Raw genomic sequence first — 22,525 nt, 5'->3', positions numbered from 1 at the left:
TGAAAACACGTTTATGTCATATAAGTGCCCATAGCAATTTGTCTCTTATTGTATTTATCACAAGCTTCCTGAATCCTGTGGTGTATTGTCCCATTACTCTTGCTGTAACTGAATGCAGTCTGGGTCTTGGATGTTGTGCTGTCTGCTAAATAAATGGTCAAGTCACGTTGGTTACATTATCGTAAATGATATAAAATTTATACGTGTTTCATCGCTGGTTGGAATCATGAAACAGAATTAGCGAGGCAGCTAGCCTAGCAATGCAAGTTCCAGTAGGGACCGTCACGTCAAAATGCTAAGTTCTCAATGTTAAAGATTCTATATATGACCAAATCCAAAGTCTTTCTAACAAAATCGATAGCCTAGTGGTTAAAGGAGAATTTCGTTTTTTTTTTAACCTGGACCCATCTCCTGGCAATAATTATGATTTGGCCACTCACCCATCGATGTTCGCGGCGTTTCTGGGGGTCCTAGCGTTCGTTATTTCGAATCCCACGTAGGTTACGCCAAACCCCACATAGGTTACGCTAAAACCACCACCGCAAAGCGTCCTACCTGTAGTTGACCAGTCGGCAGGAAAGTATGGCGGGACTTCACGAGACTTGGTGACCGAGATCACGTTTGAGGTAATTTGGTCCCTGGGAGAGACCAGGAAATAACCTGGGGCGAAATATCACTCTGGTGGATGTTGACGGATCAGATTATGGCGATATGTGGCGAAAACGGGAATAAAAATAGCTATTTAGATGCAGGAAAGACAGGCTCACACTTGGCCCCAAATCAGCTCCATTTTACGACTGACTTGGACGCTATTGATCTCAAAACAACGTTAGGACGCCCAGAAACGCCGCGAACATCGCTGGGTGAGTGGCCAAATCATAATTATTGCCAGGAGATGGGTCCAGGTTAAAAAAAAACGAAATTCTCCTTTAAGACACAGGACGCCGAAGCGGGCACTGTGGGATTGAATCCCCGACGAGGTGATATTGTTTTTCTTTCGATGTAGCAAAAATTGCTGAATCTGGACATACGAGTAGGCTATATGCAACGCTGCTGCATGCACACTGTGCAGATTTTGTATCTGAATATCTGAATATAGCTGTTGTGGGAGCGGCATATTTCAACGTTGTGGGAAAGTAGACCAATTACGTCGCTACGGTTTCCATTCCGGATAGTTTTTTAGACCCTGACTAGATGTAGTGGTTTGACGTGCAGACGACGGTCGGTATACGTGAAAATGTTTGCTGGGTAAGGTTACCGAAAACAATGCAGGGAAATCGATGGTATGGAAGCATTTTCACGATGTTTGGATTATGTGTTATGAGTTCTGTTGACAACGGCTACAAAGGTCTTCACTTGAACTGAAGCAGTTCCATCTGAGTTCAAGAGATAGGCTATTGAAATTGACTCGTCAATGGTAAGACTGAAATTGTATTATATTTATACCGATTACGTGCGTAATGATGAGTGTGTGTGACAGTCACTCACGGCTGTGTTTATAGTGTTTTTGCACTTTGTTTGGTGTAGTGTTGTGTTTGAATACAGCTATCTTCAGGCCGGTCGCTTATTTGCTGGTGTTGATGGTTGCTTCGGTCATATTGCAACATTATCTTATTTGCAAGTGTACTGCTACAGTGCCAAATGGCCCATTTAGTGTATCAATGGCATCTATTACTTTGCTAAAGCCAATTGTTTACAAAATATAAGTGCACCTGATTGGTGCCAATTCATTGTCTAATCACTGCATGTCTGCTCGGCTCCGGTAAAATAAATAAATCTGGCTGCAATCGGGCTCGGACAGAATCAACTTATCGCTCGTCGAACTTGGGCCGGGCTCGACTAATGCTGTCTCGGGCTCAGTTGGGTTCAGACAGAAAAGCGGCCCGAGCCCAACACACACACACACACACACACACACACACACACACACACACACACACACACACACACACACACACACACACACACACACACCATGCGTTTGTGACCGTCTGTTGACATTGTTTTGCATCTAGTTGCCTTATTTTATCTAATCCAGCACACACGTTAGCCTGCTCTCCATTCAGGCCAAACAGCCAATAATATCCACGGACACACTGTGACCTCTACATGTACACACAATCTCTATTGTCTGTCTGCTCTGTATCTGTTACACACACACACACACACACACGCACACACACGCACGCACACACACACACACACATACACATGCGCACGCACGCACACACAGACACCTACACACACGCGCGCACACACACACACACACACCTACCTACACACACACACACACCTACACACACACGCACGCACGCACGCACGTGCATGCATGCACACACACACCTACACACACGCGCGCACACACACTCCTACACTCCTACACGCACCTACACACACATACACCTACACACACATACACCTACACACACACACACGCGTGTGTGCACACACACATAAACACACGCACGCGCACACACACACAGCATGGCAGGTGAGCATCTCTAAATAAAAGCAGAGTAGAGATAAGGCCACAGCGCTGCAGCATCTGCCTGGATCACACCCACACACGGTCAAGGTCAAGGGATTTTTGTGATTGTTGCAATCAAAAATGCTTGATTTTGCAGATGCTTTATGCATTTTTATGCAATTTTTTTTTCTCATAGTAGAATTGCGGGAACTGGCAAAAATTACAAGTTGAGGATTTGTATTCCTCCGCTGCCGATAGCCGTGTTTTCTGGTTGTCCGGTCGTCCGTACCGTCCGCCTGATGCTCGTTAATGTGATATCTCAGGAACACCTTGAATTTCTTCAAATTTGGCTCAAATGTCCACTTGGACTCAAGGATGAACTGATTAGATTTTGGTGGTCAAAGTTCAAGGTCACTGTGACCTCACCACCGCCCGTTTCATGCTGGTTAACGCGATATCTCAGGAACGCCTTGAGGAATGTCTTAAAATTTAGCTCAAATATCCACTTGGACTCAAGGATGAACTGATTAGAATTTGATGGTCAAAGTTCAAGGTCACTGTGACTGCATGTCCGTCCGTTCCATCAAGGAATGGGGGCTAGGTAAAATGGGCCATAGCTAGGGATAGGAAGGTCGTAGAGGGTCGGGATGCGAGGGGTGGGTAGGTGGAGTGGCTTGGGGGTGTGGGTGGATGTGGTGAGGGAAAGGTGCAGTGGTAGGGAAAATGGGCCGTAGTTAGGGATAGGAAGCTTGTAGAGAGTCAGGGATTCGAGGGGAGGGAGTGGCTGGGAAGATGTAGGTGGTGGTGGGGACAAGGAAGGGGGGCGGACGTTGGGAAAAGGGTATTTTTCTTTACAATGTATATACAGTATGACGTGTTATTTGCATGTTTACGTGTGTGGCCATCCACTCATTACTGTACTTTCACTCAAGAATTGTGAGTGTGTGTGTGTGTGTGTGTGTGTGTGTGTGTGTGTGTGTGTGTGTGTGTGTGTGTGTGTGTGTGTGTGTGTATGTGGGGTCAGACCATGTGTGCTGCCCATTTGAACACAGTAATTTGCTGACTGAGAATTGCTTGTCAAATAGATTTCTCCCAGAAATACATCTTGGCAAATAATCAAATAATAAACTGACCACAGCCCTCCTTAAGCCCTTCCTTTCATCTTTTTTCATACTTTACTTTATTAAGGTCAGAATCAGTCATTTCAAGTGTATAGTAGTGTGTATGTATGTGTGTGTTTGTGGACCTGTGTGAATGTTTATGAGCGGCTGTGTGTGTGACACACAAGAGCTATAGGAAGTGAAACACAGCAGCATAGAAGTGAGCATAAGCAGCAATATTTGGCGTGTACTGTATGTTTCCCCTGTGTGTGTGTGTGTGTGTGTGTGTGTGTGTGTGTGTGTGTGTGCGTGCGTGCGTGCGTGCGCGCGTGCGTGCATGCGTGTTTGTGTGTGTGCGTGCGCGCGTGCATGCGTGTTTGTGTGTGTGTGTGTGTGTGTGGTAGCACCACGTTGTAATATTGGAATATTGATAATATACTGTATGTATGCCTTTATTTTCTTTGCCTGAGCTTGTTAATTGTGTGTGTGTGTGTGTGTGTGTGTGTGTGTGTGTGTTCTAAAATATAGAAAACACATTGCACGCGCGGTGTGTGTGTGTGTGTGTGTGTGTGTGTGTGTTCTAAAATATAGAAAACACATTGCACGCGGTGTGTGTGTGTGTGTGTGTGTGTGTGTGTGTGTGTGTGTGTGTGTGTATGCAGGCAGGAGTTGTGTGACTTGGCCGTGACTACGTTAGCTTTGGCTGCTGTCGGCCTGGGTTCCCCGGCTGGACAGCTCCGCTCTCTGAATGAAAAATGCAGCTGCCCCCACAGAGGAGATCGTCCAGGAGGCTTTGTTACACTTTGATCCATATGGCTTTTTGAAGGCTTGGCTGATACTTTTGGATTGTTGCTCAGTTAATCTCACCTCCAAAAATTCACTCAAACCACTAAAACACTTCATACAGTACTGTACAGTACATATACACATACAGTATCACACTGACCTCAAAAATACTAAAAACAGCGAGCGCTTGAATGATTTTTCACATACAGTCCTTTTACACACCAAGAGCGACGTCAATAAGCAGCACAATTGCGAGGCGAATTTTGACCTGCCTGACTATTCACAGCAACAGATTTGTACATGTCGGAAGCAAATTTCCTCATAATCAACCTTGTTTTGAAAAAATAAAAGGCACAATATCGCTTTTTGAATAATCCTATTGACGGAAGAAGAAAAAACAAACAAACAAACAAAATGCCCCTGGACCTTAAATCAGTACTGTATCTCATTATAGAATAAGAATAACACTTTTCACTTTATTGAAATCAGAAATGCAGCAATTTGCTTCAATACCATTTATTCTACCCTTTATTTTTTCTATTTCTTTGCGTAATAAGTTACAGTAGTTACGTGACAAATAAAAAGTAAAATGCAAATATCATCCTGATATATCGGCCTCAGCCTACTTTGCAGTGAGCAGGTAGAGAATGAGGGAAGCAGGCCTCGGGGCTGACGTCTCCCTGTGGATGAGCACAGAGGACAGAGCACAGAGGAGAGAGGACAGGGGACAGAGCACAGGGGCCAGAGCACAGGGGACAGAGGACAGAGCACAGGGGACAGAGCACAGGGGACAGAGGACAGAGAACAGGGGAGAGAGGACAGGGGACAGAGCACAGGGGACAGAGGACAGGACAGAGCACAGGGCACAGAGGACGGAACACAGGGGAGAGAGGACAGGGCACAGAGGACGGAGCACAGGGGAGAGAGGACAGAGCACAGGCGACAGATGACAGAGCACAGGGGAGAGAGGACAGGGGACAGAGCACAGGGGACATAGGACGGAGCACAGAGGACAGAGCACAGGACACAGAGGACAGAGCACAGCGGAACAGAACAGACAGAGCTCTGGATGTGAGGCTGAGATCACAAAACACAGAGTCTGAAACCACCTGGTCTTTACACCAGACAAAAACATGCTTCTTATATCCAGATTGTGCTTAGATTGAGCTGGATGATAATTACACCTGACATTACAGCGTCTCTGGTATACACATTGAAATCAGATTTCTCATTCCATGGCCAAAATGCAGATCGCCACACACGTCAAACATCGACATCATTACATTTGACAGTAAACAAACACCTTGTCACTTGTTCCCCATCTGCCAGTAACCAGTCCATTCTTTCCCACGGCGCTGGCCAGGAGGCCCACCGGGGTCAGAAGATGGCAAAGTTATAGGTGTCGGGAGTCAAAGGGCACACTGTCCCATGCTTTTTGGTTCTGCCCTTCACTATCTGGATTCTGGTTCAAAATATTTGATTGGTTCTCTAAGGCCTACAAAATAACCTTTCAGCCAGAGGCGGAACTCGCCATCTTCGGCTGCTCGGAATCCTTACTGCTCTGCCCTACGGCTGTGCAACAGTTTCTAACACAGGGGACGACTGTCACCAAGAGACTCGTTCTGAAGGAATGGAAGTCCCCCTCTCTAGGTGTTAAGTCGGGTTTTGAAAGTGGGGAGTGAGGGAGAGTCTCGGACGGTCTGGGGGAGACAGTTCCAAAGTCGGGGTGCGGCGCGGGAGAAAGCACGTCACCAAAGCTTTTGAGTCTGGATGGGGAGATGATGAGGGTGGCAGTAGAAGAGGATCGGAGTGTACGGGAGGGGCGATGGGGGATGAGGAGGTCAGTCAGTTAGGGGGGGGCTAGGCTGTGGAGGGCTTTGAAGGTGAGGAGGAGTAGTTTGAAGTCGATACGTTGCTTGACGGGGAGCCAGTGGAGAGAGTGGAGTAGAGCTGTCACGATTCTTCGAGTACCTCGAATAACTCGAATAATTAAATTGATCGAGGCCAAAATGATTCGCCTCGACACGCATCTGAGTAATAGAAGAGAGTGGGTAAAATAGAAATTCCGACGGAACCTTAAGGCAACACGCGAGAGCGCGTTACGTCAGTACGTCACTCTACCTGAAAACATCAACAAACGGGTCCACCCGAAAATGTGGCTACACTTTCCCAAGATAGACTCAGACAACACTGGTTGCAACATTTGTGATGTGAATTGCAAAGCTGGCCAGGGAAACACCTCAAACTTGAGGAAGCATGGTCAAACACAAGATATATTTACAGTAGCTAAATGCTGAAGACTGTAACGTATTACTAGATAGGCTGAGGGTGAATGAAGCAGGCAGCGCACCGCAGGTAACGTTAGCAGCACCTCCTCAGCTGTAACGTTGAGAGAGGCATCGACTACAACATCAGGTAACGTTATTTAATTAGCTAGCGTTAGCTGGATAAGTTGTTTCACTGCCGTTGTAGTTGTTAGATAACGGGGCTTTTCACTGTCTTCACAACGACTGCAAAACAGAGATCGTTAACGTTAGCGTTAACGCTAACGTTGCTGCAGTAATTGTCAAGGGTTTAACAGAACGTATTTCCTCAGCCTGTATAGTAGCTATCAACATGAAATAAAAAGCATTTGACAGCTTAAACCCGTGGCTTTTTATTTGGAAGGGTTACATTTGCCGTAATCTTTATTAACATTTCTTAACACATTGACTGCCAGCCGTTTTTTTTTTTACTGTAGGTAGCTTCTGCCAGGCCTTTTTTTGAGGATTCTGGCTCATTTTACAAGAGCCGAGCATAATTTTCTGGTTGGACTTTGTGAACACAAAGTTCAGAAAAGTACTAATAGAATGTGTGCTTTCTCTGTCTAAAAGAGTTAGTTTGTAGAGTTAGTAGTTATGTAGATATTAGCCGTTGAGTACAGCATGGTTTCAGCGTCTGGAAATTTATTCAGAGATAAATGGCTTTTTGTGAAATTCGATAGAACAGTCACTTTAACCATTCATTTTTGGCATCAGTAAGACCGTCAGACATTCTAAACAATAGTTTTGAACAGTAATTTCCTCCATAACAGCAGGAAACACCCCTCTCATTCAAACTCCTCCCTCCGTGTGTCTTCTCCTCCTTCCTCCTGGCTCTACAGCGGGCGTGTCAGAAGCGCGTTGCTGCTGCCTGCCTGCCTGCCTGCGTGCCTGCCTGCCTGCTTGCCTGCGTGCGGACGCTCCTTGTGCGAGTCAAGATGGGCCGGGGAATGCGTGGGCGATGGGCAGATGTTGATTCTGGCCTTTCTGAGGTGTTTCAAAGTGTGTTTCACCTATAATCTATTTTGCAAATCGCTCTCCGCTCTCTGTGTGCTGCTGCCTGCGCGGCCACTCTCGGGCAAGACAAGTCTGGATTACTGTAAAATCGCCTCGCCATTTCCTTGAATGGCTTGCTCCCGCGGCAGTTTTTTCTTTGATTTCGCTCGTCTGGGGGAGCACTGTCAACACTTAGTGGGTCGGTAAAATAGATTATACACATTCAATACCTCCAATAATTGTATAGGAGACGTAAAAGGGATTGATCAACGCCCCACCGTCAAAAAAAACAAAACAATTTTTTTGACGTATCAATACGTCGCTGGCAGTCAACGGTTGGATTCTGCTTGACGTATCAATACGTCGTTGGCAGTCAACGTGTTAAAATGCATTAGAATCTTTTTATTTTTATTTTTTTGGGTTAAAGATCTTTTTTTTAAATTAACATTAGAGCAAATATAATACGAAAAGCCAAAGGGTTAAGCTCTCAAATGCTTTTTATTTTATGTTTCTATGTACTACAGAGCCTGAGATATGAAGGCTTTAGTGAATACCGACCGCTCTCTCTGAGAAGTTTGGACCGTTTTCTGTGAGAAATACAAAGCTCAACCTATTAACGTTAGCGGCTAATTTAACAGCGTTTTGTGTGTGTGTGTGTGTGTGTGTGTGTGTGTGTGTGTGTGTGTGTGTGTGTGTGTGTGTGTGTGTGTGTGTGTGTGATCACACTAGCCTGTTGGTGTGTGAGAGAGAAAGAGAGAGTGAGTGTGTGTGAGAGAGAAAGAGTGTGTGTGTCATGCAGCTGTAAGGTAAATGAAGGATGTAAACTAGCTAGTAAGCCATTCATTCATATTATTTAACGGTTGCTGTACACTGGAAGAACTCAAACGTCAGGTTGAAAAGATGAATGGTGCCACTGCCAGTTCTATGCAATTTAAAAATAAAAATGTTGTTTTTTCTAAGAAAGAAACTAATGTAGTTGTTTATTTGAAGAGATTTATCTTATTTTTTGGTGTATATTTACGATAAGCCTTTGAAAACACAAAAAAGGGTTCTTATCCGATTACTCGATTAATCGATGGATTATTCGGTAGAATACTCGATTACTAAAAGAATCGATAGTTGCAGCTCTAGAGTGGAGGACAGGGGTGATGTGATCGCAGGACTGGGTGTGAGTGAGCAGGCGGGCGCCTGAGTTTTGAACCATCTGGAGTCTATGGAGGGAACGGGAGGTGATGCCGGTGAGGAGGGAGTTGCAATAGTGTCAGGTGGATACTAGTCTGACACCGACCATTTCAGTTGGAAATCCTTTTCCGCTGCCTGCAAGCTCTGCCATTGGCTCCAACCATTTCAGTTGGAGCGAAGGGAAATCCCTTTCCACTCCCTGCGTGTTGCTCTCAAATATCTCCGCCGCGATGTGAATCAACAACAACAACAACGCTAGCTAGTAAGCTAGCAACGTACATGCTGAAAATTGCAAGTTTTGCTGATTGTGCAATAAAGCAGGCCTGCTTGGTACTTTCGGTGGATGGTTGTAAAGATAACAGCCTTTTTCCGTGCTAGACCAGAATGAGAGTAAGAGGAGCCAGACTCTCTCCTGTGCATGTACAGCACGAAACAAAGTGTGGAGATAGTCTAGCAAGCGAGACTAGGTGGATAGGAGATCATAGACAGTTAGACAGACAGACAGACAGATATATTTAATGTTTGAATCTCTCTCCCCCTTCCTCTCTCTGTCTCTCTCTCTGTCTGTCTGAGTGTCTCTCTCTGTCTCTCTCTCCATCGCCCCCTCTTCCCCCCTCCTCTCTCTCTCTCTCTCTCCCTCAGGGCGGTAAGATCCCGATCCGGTGGACAGCGCCCGAGGCCATCGCCTACAGGAAGTTCACGTCGGCAAGCGACGCGTGGAGTTATGGCATCGTTCTCTGGGAAGTGATGTCATATGGGGAACGGCCCTACTGGGAGATGTCCAATCAGGATGTGAGTTCCACCATCACCAAGAAGACCAGAGATCCAGAGATGTACAGTATCACCAGGGTCATTTAGAAGGGCTTATATACATGGGGCAGGGGACTCTATCTATTGATACTTGATAATTAGTTCATAATATACATTGGTTTTACATTCATGTTATATGTTGGGGGGGGGGGTTATAAAAATTATAACATATAAATATATTCTTGTATTTTATTTATTTGTACTCTATATTATCAAATATCGGCGCAAGCCTAGTGCTATAGAGAAGTTTTCTAAAAGGGTTCTTTATAATGCACAAAGGTGTTATCGTACAAGCCTAAAGAAGCATTTTCTGCTACTGTATCAAATCCTTTCTGCTACTGTATCAAACCCTTTCTGCTATCAAACCCTTTCTGCTACTGTATCAAACGCTTTTGCTAGGACTACAGTCAAGAAAATCCAGCATAACCGAAGACTTTTCTCAATATTGTACCAATGTCAGTTCTGCCCAATGTTGTTTCCTAAGCCTTCTATTATCAAACCAGTGATACTCAACCCGAGGCTCTAGAGCCACATGCGGCTCGTTTATGGGGAGTTGTGTCTCTTTTAAGTCCTAGTTAAAATAAATAAAAAAATAAAAATCTAATAAAATAATGGGAGGAAAGGGACTTTTGGGGGGGATTATGGCTCTTGCAAAGCATTTTTTTTTGTCAGTGTGGCTCCTGAGTAGGGCAAGGTTGAGTACCACTGCTCTACACAGACTTCATTCTGCACAGTGAAGCTCAAACATCCATCTGAAGGAACAAGAAGAAAAACTGATTTTTGAATTTAGGGGTCTTTAACATGTCTGAACTTTTGAAAGTGCTCCACTCTGCCGGAGCGCCTTCAACTTTTCTGGAGTGGCTGCCTTATGTGCACCTTGCGGCCTCCTCCCCGTTCGTTTGAATGAGGAACGGGTGCTGGAGTTGAGAAAAGAAACGCTACGTGGACAAACAGTCTAATAAGTCTTGCCTTGTCCTCCATATGTCCAGGTGATAAAGGCAGTGGATGAGGGCTACCGCCTCCCCCCACCAATGGACTGTCCTGCGGCGCTGTACCAGCTGATGCTGGACTGCTGGCAGAAGGAGAGGAACAACCGACCCAAGTTTGAGCAGATCGTAAACATCCTGGACAAGCTGATACGTAACCCGGGGAGCCTCAAGATCACTGCCAACACCACATCCAGGTACCCTGCCTGTCTGTCTGCCAACATCACATCCAGGTACCCTGCCTGTCTGTCTGGAAGCTTCATTCAATTTTCACAAACAACCCTTCACTCAATACTCTATCCCAGTGGTTCCCAAGTGGGGTCGCCTGGAGTTCAAATAGTGTAATACTGTATATACACCTTAATTATTCTTTCTTCCTTATTGGAAAAATTGTTCTGAGATTGAGTGGATTTTGAAATCCATGGTGATGGTGTACTGGAATTTGAATGTCTCGGGTCCCTAGATTTTTGTGACGTTAACACTTTCAGTGCCACGGCCCTTGGGCAAAAGGTTGCTTGCTGTGCCACATAGGCCGCAATGCATTTTAAAACAGTCATATAATTTCTTTAATAATTACTATGTAAACACTGAACACGCACAAATAACGATGAGACTCTCTTCTATCACCTGCAAAAAAAAGTTTATTGATCCCATTTTCCGTTCTTTAGTTATGAGCCGGAGAAGATAGCTTGATTGAACGAAAAAAAGAGCTTTTTTTCTACGAGCTGAGATAATGAGCCTTTTGTGAAATTAAACATTTCAAGCACATCACTGACTCTGAAGCTAATTTTCTGATGTAGTCACACCTCAAAAATAATTTCCTTCAATAAAACAGTGAAGGCAAGGGAATTTTGTTTGGAAGAATAATATTTTTAGCTGAAACCAGCAGCGCTGGCGCCTGCATGCGCTGCTGGTTGCAGCTTCTTGCTGATCTTTTGCTGCTGGTGGGCATCGGATATTCTGGCTTGCGTTTGCCAACCCTGTCCTGCTGTCTGGGTCTGTGTTGTGTACTTGGCTCTGCGTGCCCACCTCCCCCCCTCCTCCTCCCCCCCCCCCCCCCCCCCCGTTGTGGGAGGAGTGTCTCTCTGCCCTGCTGTTTTCTCGTTTTCTCTGCCTGTGCTCAGCACTGAAAAAGTCTGCTAGATCCTGCTTTTTTACAGCCGCGTGTACCAGCTCCCATGCTTCGAGTTGAGAATAATAACAAATCCACGGCTGATCATGTGTTGCAGCGGACACGGAGGCTGTTGCAGCGGACATCGAGGTGCTCAATTGTGATAGCAGATTGGCTGCTGCAGGGGCACAGCTAAACGTTGCTTCAATGAAGCCGCTGCATACGGACGGATGCGATGCGATTTCCTTCCCCCCAATGACTTCTTCTGTGTGTTTCACTCCACGTTCTCTCATCTGGAGAGCGCTGTCGCCACCTAAGGGTTCTGTAAAATAGGTTAGACACATTCAATACCTCTGAATATTGTAAGAGGCGATGTAAGAGGCATAGATCGACACCCCCCCGTCAAAAAAAAAAATCGAGTTATGACGCCATTTGGCGTCGCTGGCACTGTACGGTAAATTTCTAATGACGCCATATGGCGTCGCTGGCACTGAATGTGTTAATGTTGGGTCACAAGCCAAAAAATGTTGGGAACCCCCAATGTATGTTCTGCATACATGAAACAAAGCAGCGTTTGCCGACCAGAAATGTCAGGCGACTCTATTTGAATTCCAGGCAACCCACTTAAGTTTGGGAACCACTGAATACGTGCTAGTTCACCGTCAGCTGGAGTCTTTATTTTTTTCTGCTCAAGTGCAACTTTTTGGCTCCAACGCAACACTCAGTCTTCGTTGCCGCTAGTTCTTTGCTTGCCATCGCCCCGCCCAGGCTAAAAACCATCTGCTGTCCTAGCTGCTCCTTCCCCTGCTTTGGTTCCCACGCACCTGGCCAGTAGACACCTGGCTCCAGGCGATCCAACATGCCTGCCCACCCCCTCACAGGTCACGGCACTTCCCGCTCACTGGTGACACCGGAAGAGTCCCGACAGGAAACGCCACAGCCTCCACCCAGGGACTCATCACTCGCTCTCCCAATACAATCACTTTTTTTTGTCATTTATTGCAACTTTACTTATCGCCCCATATTCCAACACAGCTGCTTCTCTTTTTTCTTCTTCAATATTTTATTTAAAATTTTTCAGAACAGTGTACAGACAAGGCAAACGAACACACTCAGACACAGGAAGAAAAGAAGAAGAAAGAAAAAGAAAAAAAACATGGTCAACGTTCAATATTTCAACATGATGATTACCAGCCGCATAAGGTGCTTACAGTATGTACTTGTGAGAAATATATTGTGCCTGGGGTCCCACACAAGGGGACCATGAGAAGCCAGCTAGGCGAGTTACCCGTCACCCCCTAACCTCCTCGAGGTAGGCTAGAAACGGGTCCCAAATGACTGAAAGCTTTTTAAGTGAATTGGTCCTCAGGAACCTAAGTCTCTCCATCCGTATAACAGAGGTCATGTCCGTCAACCACAGTTGGAAAGAAGGTGAAGAGGGGGACTTCCATTCCTTCAGAATTAGTTTCCCCCCCGCAACAGTTGCCCCCTGTGTCAGAGACTGTTGCACAGCTGTAGGGAAGTTCAAAGAGGACTCTGAGCCAACACAGCTGCGTCTCTAGCTGTGTGTTCCCATGATAGAAGCCAACAGACATGCAATAGACGTATTGTAGAATAAATCCACATTTCGCATTTAACTGAACAATGAAAGTAAGGAATACTGTACAGGCAATGGGCGAGCTCTTGCATCGGATCAGTGATTCTCCATCTTTTTCATATCAAGAACCTCTATTTAGTCCACATTAGGGTCACGGACCGCATTTGACGAGATGTTGTCTCTCTGACCCAAATGTGAGAATATTTGTATTGTTAAATATGATTTTGTCCATAATCCCATGACCATCTGTATTGTAGGTAGAGAGATAACAGAGAAACTGTGATCAAAATATCCTTTTTTTCTATGACTATTCTACTAAGTAGAATACTCACTTCTTGTTCATGAAATAATGCGTTGTAATAAGTTGAACAATTCATCAGGTTGTTGGGGACCCCCTGGAACCCCCTCAAGGACCCCCGTTGAGAACCACCACATTGAATTTATATTGCTCTCTCCCTCGGTCCAAGACTGTTTGTGTTTGGAAGTAGTCGGTAGGTAACAGAGAGACATAAACATTGCCTTCCTGTTTGCTGTCTGTGCAGGATGTTATGAAGGCTTCCACAACTGTCCTGTAATGTCCAAATTATTTGCACTTACCATGCACTACCCTATCTTTAGAGCTGCAACGATTAATCGATTAGTTGATCAACATAAAATCCATCGCTAACTATTTTAGTAATCAATTAATCCGTTACTAAAAATAAATACAAATAAATCAAACAATCTTGTTCCAGCTTCTTAAATGTGAACATTTTCTGGTGTCTTTAGTCTTCTATGACAGTAAATTGATTATCTTTGGGTTGTGGACTGTTGGTCAGGAGGACAAAAGAAGACATTTGAGGATGTCAGCATCATTTCTTCCACTTTTTCTGATATTTTATAGATCAAACGACTAATGGATTAGTCAAGAAAATAATGGACAGATTAATCGATAAGGAAAATAACTGTTAGTTGCAGCCCTCTAACCTCTAACTAATAGAAGTTGAATACATTTATTTTTTAACTCATCTTTTTGTGTCCCATGCAGTCTAAACTTTATTTTCTTTTACTTGTTCCTCTCCCTCCATCTGTGTTTCACTCCTTTGTTTGGACCAGCGTGCACTCCCAGGGGGCCGGGGGGAGCGGGGCAGCCCGTGTAGAGTTGTCAGGTCTGGGCAGGGAGGGGGACAGGCACTGGGCGCTGGGTCCTAGATCAGACGGCCGCGGTGTTACGAACACGTCAGAGCTCATAACATTGACTAATGATTTCTTAAGAAAGTGAAAATAGCTCCCTTGGAGTTTGCATGTAATTTTCCTGATTGGCTTTTAACACCGGGCGAGCGCAGGCAGGCCGACAGAGGCGGGCGCGGTGATTTATGGGAACTGTGCTTGTGAGTGCTTGTGAGTGTGTGTGTGTGTGTGTGTGTGTGTGTGTGTGTGTGTGTGTGTGTGTGTGTGTGTGTGTGTGTGTGTGTGTGTGTGTGTGTGTGTGTGTGTGTGTGTGTGTGTGTGTGTGCGTGCGTGCGTGCGTGCGTGTGTGCGTGTGTGTGTATGTGTGTGGCGGTGGCGGCAGTTGCACAGCAGGAGCAGCTGCACTGAGCTCCACACACCTCGTTTGTCTTGGGGCAGTCCTGGCTGGCTAATGGAGCGCACCCCCCCTCCACAGGCTCAGACCGAAGCCCAGGACATGACCAAAGCGTCTGGGACGGCTTGCGGGTGGGGGGGGGGACTGGGGCAAGAGGAGCGGACTCAGAGGTAGAGGCTGTTTGCTGGACAGGCTTGGAAACATGTGGGGTCACAAGGAGGAGTTAAACAGATTGGGTTCTATCGTTGCAACGGCCTAAAAACTGCGCTTAGTGCCAGGCGCAGCGCAGATTAGTGTGTGTGGACCAGCGCACTCGATATTTTGGTGTCGGCGCTACAGGTGGCCTTAAGCATTATAACCACGCCTTTTAAGCGTAAAATTATGCACAATCTGCTCATTGGGGAAGTGCAGTAAACGAATCACAAGCTTCCCTTTTACTGTAAGCTCCAATTCCACGGAGCGATCCAGTCCGGCTTCAGAAAAGCCGAGGGCTCTGATCTCCCCCCCTCCCTTTCATCCCCGTCTGTCTGTCTCCATATATAGGCTATTATTCCATATTATTATGCTTCTCAAACCAATCTAACTGCAGTTTAAATACTGCAAGCATGTAAATATGCTACACTATAGCAAGATCAAAGTGAAAAGAATGTTCTAAACGCATCAGCTAGAAAAATATAGCCTATCCCTATGTCATGATGAGATTAGATTGGTGAAAGTTTGTCCAGAATGATATCGTTTTGCTACCTTTTCTTCTCCCCTGCTGCACAGGTAGGATGATGCACATAAATATAGCCTACATTATGTAAAGTCATTGCATAAATGTGTTTTTATTGTAAAAGTAAATGTGAAGTAGGGCCAATTTATTGGAGCGGACATCACAGTAGGACATGACAGTAGAACCGCGTTACGCTGTCATATATATAGCCCCAGGATGACATATATGTTTCACATAGGGTTGTGTTTTGATTTCGATGTTTTATTTGGTCCAATATTGAAATGTTCTACAATTGCATGTTGTCTTAACATTAAACATTAATTCTATCTACCTTTCTATCTATTTAGGCTCATTTGGTTGCTATTTATTGTCGAAATGTATTACCCTCAATGCATGCTGGGAGATTTGGTGAACATTTGTTTGGGCAGAATGATATCGTTTTCTCTCGCCTTTTCTTCTTCCCCACTGCTGATGATGCAACAGCCTCTGAATGACGGGCTCAAAACTGTCATGTTATAAAAACTGTCATGTTGTTAAAACTGTCATGTACTACGTACGGTATAACAACTTTTTTTTTCCATCAGACTTTGTGCCTGTCTGAGCGCACGAGAGAGGGAGTGAGAGAGAGAGAGAGAGAGAGGGGAACAAAGTGTGAGATCAGCAGAGGAGAAGCTGTGCGTGGAATATCCGCGGCACACTGAATAAGGCCTGGTTTTCAAAAGCGCAAAGCGCTAAATTAACGCCAGGGGGGAAGATATCGTTAGGCCAGTATTTAAGGCCAAAACGCCCATTCTGGCCTATTCTGGCACTGCGCCACGCCTCTTTGGCGTAAAGCCAGTGATGGGCAAGCTACTTGGAAAATGTAGTAAGCTAAGCTATCAGTTACTCTCGATTAAATATAGCTAAACTACATTGAAGCTATCCCCAGAGAAATGTAGCAAGCTAAGCTACGAGCAACATGGCAAAAGCAGCTTGCTACATCAAAGCTAAGCTTCATGTCAAAGAACAACTTTCCACCAAACAAATAGGCAGGCAAAAAAAAATCTCATTTTGATTGTTTATTATATTATAAAACACACTGAAACTCTCACTGGCACAATATTCAAAAACAGACAATAAAACCTGAACGTCTTCTTCATCACTACCAGTGGCTCAGCCATCTTTCAAAGTTCGTTGCTGAAGCGACTTCGCCAGCACATGACATATTTTGCCCTACCCTTAACCAATCATCAGTCTTCATTGCCTAAACCCAACCCAATCAGAGGCAGAGTAGTGCTCTTGCTGCAAGAGAGGTAAGGATGCTAAAAAGCAAGGATCAGACAACAACACTTGTGGTCAGTCATAATGGAAATGGAAGTGCTTTATTGGCTACACAGACACACTTGACATAATATGCAATGTCTCCTCCTGTTTATTCCAAACCGCAGCAGAAATCTCCATTGCGTGCTTTGCTCATGGATTTTCTCTGGCAAGTAGCTTGTAGCTTTTGCGAGAAGCTACAAGCTACGTGGGTCTATAAATAGCTTAGCTACTGAAAAAGCTACTTGGTTCAAAAGTAGTGAAGCTACCACCAAGCTACTGAGAAATGTAGTTAAGCTATGTAGCTTCGCTACTTGTAGCAAGCTACTGCCCAACACTGCGTAAAGCGCATTTCGTGGCCTAAAACCATGTTGCTATCTTCCCGAGGCAGGCGCAAGGAGCGTTTTTTTTTGCGTTTAACGCCAGTTTCTGCGCCTAAGGCCTGTGGGAAAATAGAGCCCATTACGTTTACTTGTATACAGTGGTGGGCAAGTCACAGAAAAATTGTTGAGTAATACAAACATTACTTTCCCTAGTAACTAATTACATTTATTATGCAGTAATTTGTAAAGTAATTAAATAAAGTCTCCTTCAATTGTCTTATTAATGCACACATTATTTTAGTGCTGCTGTGTCACAGTGTGGGACAAGACATGCTGTCAGATTTCATCTACCATGGGATACTTAAACATTTGCTTATTGCAGAGGCTTATAGCCTGCTCAAGGTCATTAGGCTGGTTTCACACCGACGACCCAAGCCTTGCCTATGCCTTGCCTTTACCCACGCTTTTTAATAGGCGTCCGTTTTAGTCAACGAGGCTGTGTACACCGGCCGCCTGAGCGTGAACCCTGCGTGTACCCACGCCTTGCCTGTGCCTTGCCGATTTTATCGAATAGGCTTGAGTTCTATTTTGAAGCCGACAAGGCGCGTGCAGGCAGGCTTCTTCTGTCAAGCCATGAAAGAAAAACGCACAATATCCGTCGGAAGTTGCAAAGTCAACTGAATTTCAAAATAAAATAGAGTTACTACAACATGTTGAACAGAGAGACAGAGAGATTGACGGGTGGCTATCACGTGGGGCTTTCTCCCCGTCGGCAAACAAATCTTCATGAGAGAGAATAGCGACCGAAGAAGCAAGATGGACAATGTTGTTGTGCCAGGCTGCCAGCACATAGCCTATTCTTGCAAGATCACCTCTCTAAAATGTCCGACTATAGTCAGACCTGGTTATACATATCCAGCATCAATAGAACATTAAATATATCCGATTTATTTTACCTAGAGGCTACCCATGACAATTCTGGACAACACGTGAAAAAATACAGTCGGGAGAGAGGAGAGGCGCTTGTGACTCGGCTCCAGGTTCGGCGTGCAAAAGGCGTGCGGTGTGATCGCAAAAGCGTGTAACAGGTTCACGCCCAGCTCGGCGTAGGCGTGGGTTGAGGCAAGGCAAGGCTTGGGTCGCCGGTGTGAAACCAGCCTTAGGCTTAGTTCACACAGAGAACCTACGCCTTGCCTTGCCTCAACCCACGCCTACGCCTGCAGACCTTGAGCTGGGCATGAACCTATTACACGCTTTTGCGACCACACCGCACGCCTTTGCACGCTGAACCTGGAGCCGAGTCACAAGTGCCTCTCCTCTCTCCCGACTGTATTTTTTCATGTGTGGTCCCGAATTATCATAGGTAAAATAAATCGGATATATTTAATGTTCTATTGATGCTGGATATGTATAACCAGGTCTGACTATAGTCGGACATTTTAGAGAGGTGATCTTGCAAGAATATGTGCTGGCACAACAACATTGTCCATCTTGCTTCTTCGGTCGCTATTCTCTCTCATGAAGATTTGTTTGCAGACAGGGAGAAAGCCCCACGTGATAGCCACCCGTCAATCTCTCTCTCTCTCTCTCTCTCTCTGCTCAACACTGTTGTAGTAACTCCATTTTATTTTGAAATTCAGTTGACTTTGCCATTTCCCACGGATATTGTCGCGTTTTTCTTTCATGGCTTGACAGAAGAAGCCTGCCTGCACGCGCCTTGTCGGCTTGAAAATAGAACTCACGCCTAAACGATAAAATCGGCAAGGCACAGGCAAGGCATGGGTACACGCAGGGTTCACACTCAGGCGGCCGGCAGCCTCGTTGACTAAAACAGACGCCTATTTAAAAGCGTGGGTAAAGGCAAGGCATAGGCAAGGCTTGGGTCGCCGGTGTGAACCCAGCCTTAGCCTCTGGGGCATATAGCCTACTCAAGGTCATTAGCCTCTGGGGTGTATAACCTACTCAAGGTCATTAGCCTCTGGCGCGTATAGCCTACTCAAGGTCATTAGACTCTGGGGCGTATAGCCTACTCAAGGTCATTAGCCTCTGGGGCTTATAGCCTACTCAAGGTCATTAGCCTCTGGGGCTTATAGCCTACTCAAGGTCATTAGCCTCATGGATGTATAGCCTTCTCATGGTCATTAGCCTCTGGGGCTTATAGCCTTCTCAAGGTCATTAGCCTCTGGGGCTTATAGCCTACTCAAGGTCATTAGCCTCTGGGACGTATAGCCTACTCAAAGTCATTAGCCTCTGGGGCTTATAGCCTACTCAAGGTCATTAGCCTCTGGGGCTCTGGCTGCAGCTGCGGCATGTGTAGCTTGTGGAGAGTGTGGAGCCTCTCTCCCTGGAAACCGGATAATCCTCTGAAGTTTTCCAGTATTTTCACATCCTAAAGTAGTAACTAACCCATTTCAATTTCAGTAATTGTAACTTACTGTAGTTACTAAATTTGAAAAAGTAATTAGTTGCTTTGGATTACTAGTTACTGCAAAAACTAGTTTAATTACACTGCTTGTATATGACAAAACATATCCGCAATGACAGGTAGGCTACTACACTGCTACAGTACAAAGTACAAACACCATATCCAGATTTCTGTGCAGATGGCTGGATGTGCTCTGGTTTGATTAGTCTGGGTTCTGGCTAGACTCGACTGCATAACTGGAAATTGAGTTTGAGTTGGAGCTCCAGCCAAGGCTCTTCCCTGGCCAAGGTGCCTGGGCCCGGGGCCAGGGCTGCATGGAGCTCAGCCCAGGTCTATGTGGATGTGGACTGGGATCGGGGCTGAATGGAGCTGAGCCCAGGTCTATGTGGATGTAGATCTTGGCCTGGGAAAGAAGGAGAGAAGGAAAGAAGAGTGTTTGTGTTGATGAGAGAAAAACAGTTAAGGAATGGCTGAAAGATATGAGGAGACAATATAGTCACCGGAGGGGAGTAACAGGAAGTGATAGAAGATAGGGTGAATGGGGGAAAGAGGACATTTCGCGTACTTCTGAAAACCAACGCTGAAACCAATACTTTTCAATGAAAGCTGCCAATAGCTGTCATTTTGTGTTGATATTCAATACGACCATTTGGATGCCAACAAAGTCAGTATTTCGCACAGAATGTTTGTCTTGGCAGGGAGACAGGCCTGTGAAACAGCATGTAGACCACTGAAACATTGCATGAAACCCAGGCTACAAACTTTAGAATCCAAAATGCCACCCTACAATGAATTCAGGTTAAGGTTAAGGGCTTCCTATAGACAACCAACCATTATTGATCAATTCTACAATAAATATGGAATCAAACAATCTGTCATATCCATCATGTCAGAGGTGGACGGCACTAGTGCTGCAACTAACGATTATTTTCATTGTCAATTCATATGTTGATTATTTTATCGACTAATCGATTAGTTGTTTGGTCTATAAAATGTCAGAAAATGGTGAAACATGTCTATCAGTGTTTCCCAAAGCCCATGATGATGTCCTCAAATGTCTTGTTTTGTTCACAACCCAAAGATATTCAGTTTACTGTCACAGAGGAGTGAAGAAACCAGAAAATTATCACATTTTAATTTAGAAGCTGGAATCTGAGAATTTTGACATGTTCTTCTTCTAAAAGAATACTCAAACCGATTAATCAAAATAGATCCAGATTAATTTAATAGTTGACAATTAGGGGTGTGAATCTTTAGGTATCTCATGATTTGATTCGATTACAATTCCTGGGGGTCATGATTTGATTCAAAATTGATTTTTGATTAAAAAAAAATCTCAGTGCAGTACATAGGGGGATTTCAAGATCTACTCCAGTCTGCTGTGTGCTATGAAAGGCAGTGTAGCAAATGATGGCATGAATGCAGTGTATACAAGTGTATAAGATTATGCAGTATGTTTTGAAAAAGTTGTATCACCTGTTTGAAATAATGTAAACACACAAATGCAAACCTAAGACAAGAGGTAAGATTTATTCATGCTAAACTTGCACAAATTAAAAAAAAATCTTAGTATTTATTATTATAGTTACTTCAAGAAGAATCAGTTAAAGTAGGCTAATACAAAAATAAAAAGATTAATTATTTTATTTTTTGTTTTAAAACTCCAATGAATATCTTCTGTTTTGTTTTGCATTCCAATGAATGGGATGTGTTCTGCCTGTACCCGTAACCTACTTTTTCTCATATTTTTGTTGTTTGTTGAAACGATTCAGAATCGTAGAAGATAAGAGTTGTGATTCTTACATGAATTGTACACCCCTATTGACAAGTAATTCAATACTCAATTAATCTCTACATGACACTGACTGGCCCATATCTGAATTTTAATAAAAGGCCAGTATCGGCCCTGTATTCCCGTCTAACCCTGGCCAGGTGCCCCCTGGGAGATGTAGTAACACAGTGAGAGGTGCATTCCTCCCATACTCTGCTGCCCACATGTATCTGTTCAAGCTCTCACCTTCTCCTCTCCTCCCTGGAGAGCCCTAAAAACATGATACTACATGACAGGATGTGAAAAGAAGGAAAGATGGAGCAAAAGAGGGGAAGAGAAATGGGAAGGAGGTGGGAGGTAAAGGTTATTCTCCGTCTCCGGTGTGTTTGTTTTTCCCAACAAGTCCTCCAGCGGCCCATATGACCACAAGGTTGGTTTGTCCCTACCCTTCTAAAACAACCCACAGGAGTGTTGTGCTTCCAACGTGAACATCTTAGTCAGCATGCTTCTAGCGATGGAGGGTCTGAATCACAAGTCAGCATTTCCTGGTTTTCCCGTAGCAAAGCAATTCCTACAGTGAAATCTGATTGGCTGGGCCGTTGCGTAAGTCCGGCTCTCTGCGTGCATTGGGACATCGTTCAAAATGTACCGCCCCACGAGCTGCGTCACGCCATCCATGGTTGGTCAATTCATACTGCATGTCTGTCATGCAAATTGGTTTTGGTCTTAGGATCAGTTGTTAACCACTTTTCAAAAGTTGTGGGCCAGACGTAGGTATCTATCTACCGCTGCCTACTGCTGTGAGACACAGGAGAGGAGAGGGGAGGAGAGGAGACTGTAGGAAAAAGAGAAGAAGAAGAAGTAAGAAGAAAACATAAGTATAAAAGAAAAGAAAATACAAAACCACAACAGCAGCAAACAAAACAAACAAAAAATAAACAGGGAGTAGACTTTTCCTTATACATTCATCGTTGATTAAAAAAAATAAAATCGGGACTCTCTATAGAGACACTGCGGAGCATCATTCAGAAACCACGCCCAAAAAATAAAAACTGACCCCCAATCCTGTCATTCTCCTATGTCATGTGTTGCA

General features: G+C 44.8%; 1 protein-coding gene across 1 annotated transcript in view; it reads left to right on the top strand.

Annotated features, from left to right (window-relative positions):
• Nucleotides 1–22,525, top strand: part of epha3 (eph receptor A3) — a gene marked incomplete at both ends in the record, with an annotated part of 207,816 nt that overhangs the window by 167,794 nt on the left and 17,497 nt on the right. Inside the window, 2 exons of the mRNA XM_083638195.1 lie at nt 9,474–9,623; nt 10,631–10,824. Of these exons, the coding sequence (XP_083494321.1) occupies nt 9,474–9,623; nt 10,631–10,824 (344 nt within the window). The remainder of the gene's footprint in view (nt 1–9,473; nt 9,624–10,630; nt 10,825–22,525) is intronic.

The sequence above is a fragment of the Poromitra crassiceps genome (genome assembly GCF_964638095.1).
Source record: "Poromitra crassiceps genome assembly, chromosome: 6".
In the NCBI taxonomy this organism is placed as follows: domain Eukaryota; kingdom Metazoa; phylum Chordata; class Actinopteri; order Beryciformes; family Melamphaidae; genus Poromitra; species Poromitra crassiceps.
Note: the sequence above shows the minus strand (reverse complement) of the source record. Positions and strands in the feature narration are given on the sequence as shown.